Source organism: Vipera ursinii (genome assembly GCF_947247035.1).
Source record: "Vipera ursinii genome assembly, chromosome: 4".
NCBI lineage: Eukaryota > Metazoa > Chordata > Lepidosauria > Squamata > Viperidae > Vipera > Vipera ursinii.
The window spans coordinates 16,007,317-16,020,694 of NC_139514.1; the positions used below are offsets into that span (position 1 = coordinate 16,007,317).

The following is a 13,378-nucleotide window of genomic DNA, read 5'->3' on the forward strand; positions in this document are numbered from 1 at the left end:
CTCCCTCCCCCATTTTTAATTTTATTTTTGAACAATTGCTGCCTACTGGCAACTACGGGTTTCCAAGCTTTTTCTTTTCTCCAGTCAGCCCTTGACAGGAAGATGGTGTTTTTATTTATTCAACTGTTAAATAGTGTTAATCCATACAAAATGTTTATACATTATGAAAAGCTAAACCCTTTCAATTTAACTCAGTTCCAGACTGATAGCTGTATGTCCCATATATACAATATAAAATCAGTGACAACTTTATCTAAGCTTGTTCACAGAATCAAGCTTTTAGGTTAAAAAAAATATCCACATACAGTATTCTTTTTCATGAGTAGCAAATTATTCCACAGTTCAGAACCTGGCTTAACATATTCAGCACCAAAAGATTGAGTTAGTTCTCAAGACACGAACAATCCTTTCATCCCAGATGCTGAATTCAAACTGCAGTGCTCCATTGAAGAAATATAAATAGCCTGTAAAAGATGAAAATTAATTTTAAGAAATACTGTTTGGTATTGCTATCATAATGCTGTTGGTACTGAATGCATTCCCCCCCCCCCAAAAAAAACATAAGGATTAGATTCTGAGTTTGCTTCCATCAGCAGGATACTCCAGGAAGTATATTCTATTCACAGGATATTCCTGCCCAATCAGGGGAAGGAAGAAATTTTCAGTCAGAGTGTTTATAGTTCACAGGTGAACCGTGTGGAATTCTTGGTGCTCTCTGAGCTTGATTGTTTGCAGCAGATGTTTCAACTAGGTTACATCATCAATGCAAGGGAATGTGGAATTCTCTCTCTGTCTATGTATAGCGTGGGTGTCAAACTCGCCATGTCACATGACGTGTCGCGATGTATCATGAGTCTTTTTGCACTGCAGGCAATGGGGTGGACACGGCTTTGGTATGATGAAACAGGCCAGCAGGCCAGCAGTTTGACACCCCTGATATATAGTATGATGCCCTGCCAGTTTTGGTAGGGATGTGATTTTCTCATTGATGATTCCTTGATTAGTGTCTTCTTTTCTGCCTGATAGTTTGCCTCTGAGGCTGCTTGTGAAAGGGATGTGTTTCCACAGTTTTCTTTCCTTCCTAATTTTTTATTGCTTCTTTTGAGTGGTGTGTAAATGTGGTTTAGCTCTATGTGTCTATTGATGGCTGATTTGTCTGAAACTTTCAGTCACTTTCTTTCTAGATCCTTGTACCCTTTGAACATTTGATCTTGGCTAGAGCAGCAGAAAATTAAATTGGTTAACATTCTGCCCTCTATCTATTCTGCTAGTAGGTTATTCATCTGCTTCAGAGTTCAGTATTGGTCCCATCTGGAGACTTCTCAGCCTTTTGGCTAAGATCAAGTATAGTATCCAGAAGCTTCTGGTCAAAGAAGTCTGTGTCTTTGTAGAACTTGGATTAGGACTCAAATCCCTTTGGCAGGTACGTAGAATCCCACTCTACAAGTGGCAACTGGCCAACACATCCCTAATGTGGATCTGGGTGAAACTGTTCCTATATCACCTGTGAATGATTTTGTCCTTTCTTTGGCAGTTTATTTCTGGCTAAGCCAATTTGCACATATTCTCATTTTGCAGAAGGATAGGGGGAAAAAAACAAATTTCTTGTTGAGAAAGGATGGGCTGAGAACTACAGAGGGAGAGATAATAATTCAAAGAGGACCAAAGCACTTTCCCAAATTATGCATTTCCTGCCTCATTATATTAAGAAACTGCATTACTAAATTTGGCAGCACTGATAGAATAGCTCTGGAAATTACAAAAAACTCTCACTTATTCTTTTAATCATGGTCATTGATGTTTACGCCTTCTCTAGAATTTAGTGGCAATTTTAGTCTTTTAAAATGATGTAATATATTCAGTTTCTCATAATTATTTAAGGATATGTTGGAAAATGAAAATGTCCTTGACAGTTGTAAACCCCTTGATTGTTCATTTGTATATCCCCTTTTCCTGTTTTGTTTAGATAGCTCTTTTAATATTGTATAATCACTAGTGCATTCTGTTGTTGATATAGTTGCTTATTACACTGTCACCATTTTTAAAAAGGAAGTTACAGAAACTGTAGTCCATTGTTGCTTCTCTCTTGCTTTCAGCAAGGGCAGAAGACAACAACCCAGGAATAATTTTTGACTGTTTTCTTCCTGGCTCCTTTTTCAGCCTATTACAAATCTCCAAATAAAAGGAGCTCTGCTTAATATTACCAGGAAAGAAAAGGAAAGGGTGATATCAAATTTTAAGGAAGGGGCTAACGATTCAGTTAGGTTCCTCCAAGAGGAGGCTAAAACTACCTATTACTTTAATCCACCATAACCTCTCAGAAGAGCCTCTCTTAATTTGATATCTTTCAGGTAGGTTGGATATGTTAAGATTGTTTAGAGCGATGGCCAGTGTCTCAGGAAAACGCTACTTCATGATTTTGTAGAAACAATGATGGAAACTTGGCCAGTCTCTCAAGGGCCGTGGCAAAGATAGATTAGAAGAAAGTGTAGTTACTGTACTTAAGGATGCTGGAATCCTCCAAACGTCCCCATCAAAAGTCAAACACACATACCATTTTTCTGATAGACTGCATCTACTCGGTGACCAATTCCTGGAAAGTCATCTTGTATAAATCTAGGGTAGTCTTTGTCCATGATCTGATTCTGTTCATCATAACTACATTGAAGAGGGAAACAAATGAAAAACCATTACTATTGTTATCCATGGTTTATTTACAGCATTCTATGTATTGTACTTTTTTTTAATCAAGCATTTCTTTGAAACACCAAAGCACAATAGCCATATTAAACTGATGGTTGATCAATAATATAAAGTGCTAGAAAAACAAAGCACTTAAATGGCACCCCAAAGATACTGTCAGGCCTAAAACCGAGAACGACACATAGAAATTCTTCCAAGCTGATTTTACTCCTATAGACAGACTCTTGCCAGACTTTACCATCTACATCTAACGTATACTCTGTAAATTATTAGGAAAGGTCTGTTTTCATCCTCTTTCTCTCACACATAAAAACTGAGCTATGTGGTCTCTCCTGTGGAATGCACACCCTCCTTATTAGCAATCAATCTCCTCACTACATTTCATTAGTTACATCCTGCTGGAAGTATGTATTGGAACTTATAAAAAAGTTGATTTCCTATGTCAGGAAACACACACACACACATACATTTTTTTTATTAGACTTATAAAGTGGAGGGTGTTACCCAATAAATTCTAATGGTTTCACATTCTGCAACAGAAAAGATAGAGTAAGCTTAAACAGCAACAGATCAGCATAATTACACTGGTGGCTTAAAATTTAGGGAATGTATTTTCTTAATGAGAAATTTCCATGATATTTACTTTAATGTTTTTCCGGTATAACCAGGCCTGCAGCTATTTCTCCATTCAGAAAAAAAGGAAATGATGAATTGTAGCTAAACATAAACATATACAGAAGAGATATCCTGAAGCATTTTCTATGACTTTGTATATTTTGTGGTCTTACCAGCAATACAAACAGACAAATGCCTGCATGACATGACACACCAGACTTGTTAAGAAAGACAAAGAAGTCTGGTAGTGAATCTTGCAGTATCTAGAGACAGCAGATTAGAAGAGAAAGGGGGGGGGAACCACAAAATACAAAGACCTTGAAATAGAAGTAGAACAATGATGGCAAAAGAAAGCAAGGATAGTATCACCACTCGAACAGCATTAGGAGTGACAAAAATCACCCATCACTTAATAGCAAAAGGCAGTGTTGCTTGGAACAACTTACATCCTATGATGATATCTCTAACACTATCACTGTCAAACATCATCTGCCTATCCCAAGTTCTTGGGAAGGACTTGATAGGTGGACAAAAATGGCAATCCTGTGTAAACATCTGGCTGACTCTGTGACCATGATACAATCATTTAATTATAAAGTTTTCTTGGCCTACATCAATCATGAAGGAGATTCCTGTTTTTCCCTGGATTTGTTCTAAGGACAATTATAAATCTAAGTAACTGAACTCCCATTAATTAAAAGTCTTTTAGTACAGCAGTCCCCAACCTTTCCAACTTGGTGAATCAGCAGGAGGGAGGGGAGGAGGAAGGGAATGGTTCCGTATGAGTGGTGGCACTCGTGTATACATGAAGCACCATTTGTGTGAGCAGTGGCTGTGCGCACCCGGTGCTTGCACCAATGGAGCTGTGCGTGCTTGCCTGCCACTTGTGCAAGTGTAGCTGCACATGCATGCGCACGCCCAGCACTTGGCCCAGTTCTGAACAGGGCCAAGGGGGCAGTGGTGAGATTTGGCCAGTTCGCACCAGTTGGCTCAGGAATTCTGGGAGTTGAAGTCTACAAGTCATAAAAGAGCCAAGGTTGCCTACAGGCAGTGGTGGGATTCAGCTGGTTCACACCACTTTGGCAGAACCAGTAGCTAATTTTTTGTTGCCCAGGTCCGGAATGGACTTCTGAAAGCGACATCCACACAGAGAACTGGTTGTTCATATACTTGAATCCCACCACTGGTTGGGGGTTGGGGACCCCTGTTTTACTACACCATGAAATGTATGAACCAGAACCAGTGAAGAGGTGAGAATGAATGAAAAACAAATCTGACCACAGCCTCACAGAAAATAGTAACAACAGGCTGCATTTGTCTAGGTTTGATAGATAAATAGTATCCAATCAGATATCTACTTGAATGTGAGAACACTAGGAAATCTAGGACTGACAAAAAAAAGATGTAAAAAAAAGGAAATGACAAATCATTCCTGTATTGTCATGAAAAACTACATGGCCATAAGCACGACATCACCCTAAATCAAATTTGATTCAAGGGCATATTTATCTTTGTCTCTCAACAAAAGATGGTGAGCAGAATGTTCAACCTACCTCCAATATTTTTCTCCTGTAAAAAACAGAGTTTTCCCAGTCTCACCGATATGGACAGCTGCGTCTATTGTCTTTATGAATTTTGGCAAACCCAATTCATAAATTTTTTTAGGGTAGCCCTCTATTATGTCATAACCATTCAAAGCCCAAACTTTTCTTCCTGTAAAGAAGTAAAAAAAAACAAACCACATTCCATCATATTCATGATATATTCTTACAGCTGAGGAAATTTTAACGTACATTTTCATTGCTGTGAAATGAGACCAAGGAAGAATTACTTCAGAAGGATACATTGGTGAATAAAAAGTATAAAATGCCAGATGTTCTTACTTTATATATTAGAGGCAGCATCCTGATGGAGTCTGAATTTGATATCTAAAAGCAGAACTTTGAGTTTGTCCTGGAGAAAGCAGTGAGCTTTGAAAGACCTGACTTTAGTTGAAATACTACCCATTCTAATACAATTTCTATCAGGGGAATTGCATTAATAAATGTAGCAAAACCATGATGTCATTCAGTTCCTTAGTATTCATTCTGATATTGACATATAGAAGTGAAGACTTCTATAAAAGGCAAATTTAGACTTCAGTCCTGTAATTTCTGCAAAGGCATCCAAGAGGCCACTAGAAGTTTTACATCTCCCCATTCAATGACTAAGACAAGGAACTCTGAACCTGAACTTTATTCAACAGATATTTGTATTTAAATGACTTTAAATTATGTTTTAATTGTAACTTTAGAATGATAGAATTATATTTGCAACTGCAAATTCATAATTGCTTTTTAGTTTTTATTACTATTATGAAATTGGAATATCACTTTTGATGGGAAGTGATAGTTTGAACTTTTTTAAAAAAAATCATTATCAACTTACCTCGAAAAAGCAGCACACGATCTTTGTCAGAGTGTTCATATGCTGCATCAATTTTGGTTGGAATTTCTGGCCAAAATGATCTAATCTGCACCAAATCTGCTTCAACCATCTGAGGATGTAGGCGCCAAAAAAACCTAATAGGAAGAGGAAAGATTTGTTATAAAGTGCCAACATCTTATTAAACATACTGACTGGTTGTCAATATTGTCTGGAGTTGAGACAATATTGTATAGCTACAACATTGTATAGCTACCAACAAATGCAACAACCATTAAACTGCGTGATTGAATTGAGGGAACTGACCTCTGGGCTTGCATTTCACAAGGGCATTAAAACACTGTTTTTAATGTAATTGCTAATGTTTATTGTTGTTCTTTTTATAATAACCATCATGAGGCATCACCAGCAGATAATGTAAAAAAGCAATAAAGAACCTGAATATAAGTATTCAAATTATAAAGCACATTTATTATCATGCATATGTTCAATAGCACCATATACTTATACTAGTTTTCTTATTCTAGGAATCAGAGATAGAAAGAGATAGAGATAATTAGAGATAACAAAAGCCATGCATTTTGGGCGTCACTAAGGGTTTTCCCCTTTGTTGATCTGAAGTTTGAAATTTTAAATTAAACTGAGGAATGCATACATTCTTGTGTTGGCAGAAAACAATATTGGAAGAAAATGTATTATACTCCCCCACATGCACACACACAGACACCTGTGATGTCTATCCTCCATCTATTGTCTGTTTCCAGTCACTATCTTCCCTCCAAACTCCTTCCAGGCCTAGCAGATTTATCCATGTGGGAGATACTCTTGGAATCAGAGGGAAAACATTAACACCACGACAGTTAATGATAGTTTAAGCTTGTATCTATCATGGGATGGAGATGAAATAAAGGCAATGGAATGGGGACAGAGCCAAAAGGGATATTGCAGGTTCTTACTATGTCATGAATAAATGCAGGCAGAGAATAGTCCTAAAATATGAGCACAGTTTTCAACGACCCTTTCACCAAACCTTTTGAGATACTGGTAGGTCAATTTAATTAAGTCTCAGACTCAAAATATACATTTGGAAAGGGCCAACTGGAGTCATTGTGGTGACTTCCAATTTGATTCTGATAAATCTCAAGGTACTTTGATTACTAATATAATTCTATGCAGGCCATAATGGTCAAACAATCCAACTGTACAGATTGTCTATCCCTAAAATTGTATGTACATAAAAATGTTGAATAAAATGATGGTGATGAAGATGGGGATATCTACATAATGCACAATTTGTTTTGCAGAACATAATACAATGTATATTTGCTGGTTTTGCTTGTTTTTGACTAGATTATTTTTACACAATACCAAACAAGCCATTAATGGATAAATAAAGTCAGCATACAATGCAGTGAATTGATCTTTAACATCATGCAGTGATTAATCATTGGTTTGAAAAGGGATTGTTGCAAACATATTTTTATCTTTAACATTTGGATGATATGCATACAGATCTCAAGATCTGCAGACAGTTGGAGCAACGTAATCCTATAATTAATCATTGCCTTCCTTAATCAGTAAAATATATCATGAAGTCAGAAATGGCAAAGAAATCCTTCATACTGTATTTCATTTATGATTTACCTGTCTTTGAAGATCATCATTTCTCCTCGAAATTCTGTGATAGCATCAAGTGTTAAGTTTTCACTGCATTTCTCAGGGGTTTTTGGATGATCAGGATGGGGATCGTGATCTCCTGCACCTGGGTCAATACATTGTTTATTCATTAAATCTAGATTACATATTGTGATCATATTAGTCCATAATTATTTATGCATGTCATTCTAATAATTTGGGTTATCCACTAATTAAATAATATTTATGGAATGCATGACATTTTTGCAGTTTCCCCTCTCTTCTCATTTACAATGAGGAAAACAACTTATACAAATTTTGCACTGCTTCCAATTTCCCCGTACTTTCATTAAGTCTCTAACCGGAAAATGTTCCCATTAGGGTGGTGTTTTTTTGGCGTTTTAAAAAAAATTGGATATGGACCATTAGGAAAGTTTCAGAGTCATGGAAAGATCAGTAACAATAAACCACAAGACTGGAAGTTTGGTATTGCTTCAAAGAAAGTAGTCAATTCGAATTCAAAGAGAAATTCAAATAAACGTTCAAGCATTCTGAGAATAACAAGAGGGGAAAAAAGCAAACATCTCTTTTGCAGAAGAAGAAAAAAACTTAAGAAATTGCAAGGCAGGTTTTGGCACAGCATTTCAATAAGCAGAAGAAACCTCAAAACACCAGCTTACCATAAAGAGTCTGGATCCCTTGTAAATCATCATCTGGCAACAAGAAGCCGGTGTTCCCTGTGTATGTGTAGACTGGATACATCAGAGCTCCTGGATCTCTGGAATGCTCAAGTCCCAGAGCATGACCAAATTCGTGGGCAGCCACCAGAAACAAGTTATATCCTAGGAAACAGTATGGCTTGTGTCAAGAGAGCAACCAAGCTTGCATCCTAATTTTGCCAGATTGAAAACCTGGTTTCTTTTGGCAACACTTAAAATAATAATAGTCACCATTTAAGTGTTTATTTAATTAGTCTTACGGACTCCTCCAATATTTTCATTTTCCATGAATTGAAATTGTATAATTACTTACCAACCTAGATAGGTAAGTTGGGGGTTAGGCTATGTGTTTGCATCTGAAGGCAATTTCTTCCCTTTCTACTAGGGTTTTCATTCGCCAAGGACTTTTGGATTCATGGAGACGGCTGCTGTTATGTCACTAGAAATATGTTCTGATTATTCCCTCCCCCACATTTTTTGGAGAAGTTAATTCAGGTAGTCCTCAACCATTCGAAGATACGACGTCATAGGAAAAAGTGATTTATGACCATTTTTCACACTTATGACCATTACAGCTTACCCATGGTCACATGATTAAAATTTGAATGCTTGACAACTGACTCATATTTATGATGGTTGCAGTGTCCCAGGATCATGTGATCACTTTTTGCGACCTTCTGACAACAAAGTCAATGGGGAAGCTAGATTTGCTTAACAGCCGTGTTACTAAGTGAACAACTGCAGTGATTCACTTAAACAAGTGTGGCAAGAAAAGTCATAAAACGGGGCAAAAATCACTTAACAAATGTTTCACTTAGTAACAGAAATTTTGGGCTCAGTTGTGGTCATAAGTCAAGGACTACCTGTAGATCTTGTGTGTTTGTCTGTGTGTGTGTCTGTGTGTGTGTGTGTGTGTGTGTGTGTGTGTGAGAGAGAGAGAGAGAGAGAGAGAGAGATTGAGAGAGAGAGAGAGAGAGAGAGATTCTTTTGAGTCAGTGTTGATTCAACTTCCTAAATAGGTCCCTGCAGTTTTCTTGGCAAGATTTCAAAAGGACTGAGAAAGATTTGTTGGGCCAAGGTCCCCTTGTTTTGCCTTGTCCCCCAACAAAATTAAGTCACCTATTTTCCTGGATTTTTTCCATTGCAAGAGGGGAAAAATTATTGCCAACACATTACTATTCTCTAGTACACAATTTCAATGCCATGACCTAAAAGTTCTCCAGGACACCATACAATTAGGGCTAGGGAGCTAAATGTGGTCCGTTCCTATTTTAAGCTATTACATTTAATTCTGGCTGCAATCCAATGCATAATTTATAAGTAAATATTTTTTTGAGATGAATTGATAATTGTTGACTTCTGGGGAATGTTCTTACATAATAACTGAACGACAGAGTTGGAAGGGACCTTGGAGGTCTTCTAGTCCAATTCCCTGTTCAAGCAGGAGACTCTATACCCAGTGGTGGGATTCAAATATGTGAACAACCAGTTCTCTCTGTGGCTGCCGCTTTCGGAAGTCCGTTCTGGGCCTGGACAACAAAAAATTAGCTACTGGTTCTGCCAAAGTGGTGAGAACCAGCTGAATCCCACCTCAGCTGGCTGAGGAATTCTGGGAGTTGAAGTCCACGAGTCATAAAAGAGCCAAGGTTGCCTACCCCTGGCCTATACCCTATACCATTCCAGACAAGTGGCTGTACAATCTCTTCTTAAAAGCCTCCACAGTTTTCTTGGCAGCAGAATAAAACTGGCTTTCAGGAACTTTTGCCAACAGCTCCGGAATTCTGCACTCCATCCAAGTATTGACTCTGCTTAGCTTTCAAGGTCAGATGAGTGCTACTAACAGCTAAAGTTATGAACATTTATCTGATTGGAATTGAATGAAATATTCTTTCACCTTTGTGCAAATAGGAAGTGAATTAATTGATGCCATTGGTACTGGTCAGGTAGTACTAATCAAAACAAACAGCTCTGCCCCATACTGACTTTGAAATTATAAAGCTGAACAATGATGAATCATATTCATGTATTTCCCCCAAAAGGAAAGTCTGTTATGAAAGAAGTCACTGGTTAAACATCAAATAATGCCTCCTTAAGTAACACCAGCTGCCTGCAATTAGTGCAGGTTCGCATCCCACCAGGCTCGAGGTTGACTCAGGCTTCCATCCTTCCGAGGTAGGTAAAATGAGGACCCAGATTGTTGGGGGCAATTAAGCTGACTTTGTAATAATGCCGCTTGGGGTGTGTGTGTGTGAAAGCCCTAATAAGCAGGCATATACATAGAATGAAGGCTACTGCTAAGCTTGTAAGCCGCCCTGAGTCTTCGGAGAAGGGCGGGATATAAATGGAATTAAAAAAAAAATACTGTTCAGAACCAAATAACACGAAGGGAGTGGAAATGCTTTTTAAAACCCATTTTAGTTACCTTTGGAATCTGTTGACCACAGTTCATCCTCATCAAAATGAGCATCTCCTCCAGAACCTGGTCCAGGAGGGAAAGCGTGAGCCAAGAGACCAGAAGGTCCATCGAAAGGATAGAAATCACCATGTTCTACAAAGATATGGAACGGTAATAAATACCATTAAAAGGTAAAGGTAAAGGTTCCCCCGCACATGCATGCTAGTCGTTTCCAACTCTAGGGGCTCATCTCTGTTTCAAAGCCAAAGAGCCAGCGCTTGTCCAAGGACGTCTCTATGGTCATGTGGCCGGCATGACTAGACGCCAAAGGTGCACAGAACGCTGTTACCTTCCCACCGTAGTGGTCCCTATTTTTCTACTTGCATTTTTTTTACGTGTTTTCGAACTGCTAGGTTGGCAGAAGCTGGGACGAGTAACAGGCGCTCACTCTGTTACACGGCACTCGGGATTCAACCCGCCAAACTGCCGACCTTCTGATCGACAAGCTCAGCGTCCTAACCCACTAAGCCACCGCATCCCTTATAAATACCATTAGTATGTTTAATTGACAGTGAACTCAAGTGACAACCCTTCTGTTAACATACAAAGGCAAGTAAAGAACAGAAAAGCCCTGAAGCTGGATTAGACCAGCTACAAATGAAGCCCACCACTTCATGTTATCAATCAAATGCATACAAAAATATTCTCAAATACAGATAAGACAATGCTAGTCCTCTCCCACCATTGCTCTCCAGGTTTTTGGACATTCGGCTTGTGATTCCAGCATTATCAAATACCCATCAAACTAGTAGTAACCATACCCTCAATGGCTTCATCAAGAAAACATAGTGGTAGCCATTCCTTCACTATTTACCTCTCCGTCCAAAGGAAATCATGATATCTGCTACGCCAGTACGAATTCTGGTGAAGTTGAGTGGTGTCACATCAGACCAGACTTTGAACGCTTTTCTGAAGGCTCTCTCCACTTCAGACTTTTTCAGATCCGGGGTATAATTTAAAATCCTGCCCAAAACCAAACAAACGATGGTGGGGTTTTTTTAGACTCAGAAAAAGTTTGCAAAACATTTGGTGACAATAATGTGATATTTTTTCTTATCCTTTTGATTTGGCAAATAGAAGCAGTTTTTTATTTAACAAAGTAGGTTTTCTAGACACCAAAAGTGTGGATATTTTTCTTTTTGGCAGAAAAGAAACAGTAATTTTCCCTTATTTTTAGAAGTGGCTGTAAAAAGATACATTTCACACATAATGGAAATAATTTAGGTTGTTCGGGTCTGTGAGACTTGTGGTTGGTTTACTGGAAGTTGCTTTGACATGTTTAAAGCTGTTTAAACACTGTCCAACCATAAAGCAGCTTCAGAAGATTAATCTTAATGTTGTATATGTAATATATAACATTCATCCTAAATAACCTTGTATGATATTATAATAAATAAAAGTAGACAGTCCCCCTGAAGATTTGGAAGATATTCAAAATAATATTGTCATTTCTATTAAAAACATCTTATCACTCTGCCTCATTATCCCACCCAACATGGCCATCAAACATCCCCAAAATTTTAGTCCAGTCTTTTATTTTTTTTCCCCTTGGGGCATAGGTGATAGGTGATGGGTGATGGGAAATCCATCAACACAAATTGTTTGGCTCTGGTGCTAGAAACAAGCTGCTTCTCACCTGTATGTTAAATTATTATGGGACCACTTTAGCTTTCTGGGGAAAAAGTTGTACTCTCCCACATCAGGAACACCACATCGGGGCTGCTTCATTAACTCATAGGTTTCTTCATTCAGCTTTCCGGTGACTTCTAGCCCGAAGAACGATTGCATTTCTCGAAGTTTTGTGGAAAATATATCGCCTGACTTCAAGATGCCAGCGGGACTTGACCAGAGATTATAATGAGTTTTCAAATAGTGCTGGAGAGAAGAAAGAAAAGGGAAAAGCAGTTTTTTTTCCCAATAAGGTACTTTAATACTGATGGCAATAGTAACATAAAAGAAAATCATTAGCAGAGTTAGAAATAGAAGTAATAATATTCCATACAGATTCACCAAAACAAAAGTTCAGGTCTTTCATATTGAAGCTTATCAGTCACATGTTAACAGAGGAACAACAGTCCAATCCCCTGCTCAAGCATTTAACTCTATACAATTTCAGACAAATAGTTGTCCAATCTGTTAAAAATCTCCCATGTTGGAGCACCCACAACTTCTGGAGGCAAGTCATTCCAGTAATTGTTCTAACTGTCAGGAAATTTCACCTTAGTTCTACGTGGCTTCTTTCCTTGATTAGTTCCCATCCATACTGATATTGATAGAGAAGATATTGATAAAGAAGGCAACACAGAGAAGAAGTACAGATGCAGGAAATGTGTAGTTTAACGAATCAATCGCATTACCTCTGCAAACTGCAGCTCCTGTTTTGTGAACTCGTCACTATCATCCTCATCCTCGTCGGAAATCGGCAACCTAAAACAACAGGACATGCCCAGCAACAGAAAAAAAGCGACTGCAGAGTTTGGATGCATTTTGCAAGATTGATGGATGCAAAAGGCTGCAGCTCGGATGGTTTGGCGAAACAACCTGGCATGCCTTTTATAGAGTTACTCTGATGATTCATCATGTTTCACTGAGAAATATCAACTTCCGAGCGCTAGAGAGTAAACATTCTTACTCTGGTCTTTTCCCCCCCCCCGCGCGCCCTTTTCCCCCCTCAAAAAGGCTTGGTTTGGCTTGGGGGAATCTTCTGTTGTCCCATGGATGGCTTCAGCCTTGTGGCTTTAAATAAGCATGGTCTCAGCATTTTTCCAGGTGTTGTGGAAAAAGCTGAGGTTTCTATTTCTGACTTTGCAATAATGCAATGGATCTT

At 38.4% G+C, this 13,378-nt stretch overlaps 1 protein-coding gene across 1 annotated transcript; it reads right to left on the bottom strand.

Moving 5' to 3' along the window:
- Positions 1–363: 363 nt before the first annotated feature.
- Positions 364–13,037, bottom strand: LOC310640239 (collagenase 3-like; the record flags this gene model as incomplete). Its single annotated transcript, XM_083362416.1, has 10 exons — positions 364–464; positions 2,555–2,658; positions 4,872–5,031; positions 5,746–5,879; positions 7,387–7,504; positions 8,058–8,219; positions 10,519–10,644; positions 11,366–11,514; positions 12,188–12,426; positions 12,909–13,037. The coding sequence occupies 10 exons, from the start codon at positions 13,035–13,037 to the stop codon at positions 364–366; spliced, it is 1,422 nt and encodes a 473-aa protein (XP_083218542.1).
- Positions 13,038–13,378: the final 341 nt, after the last annotated feature.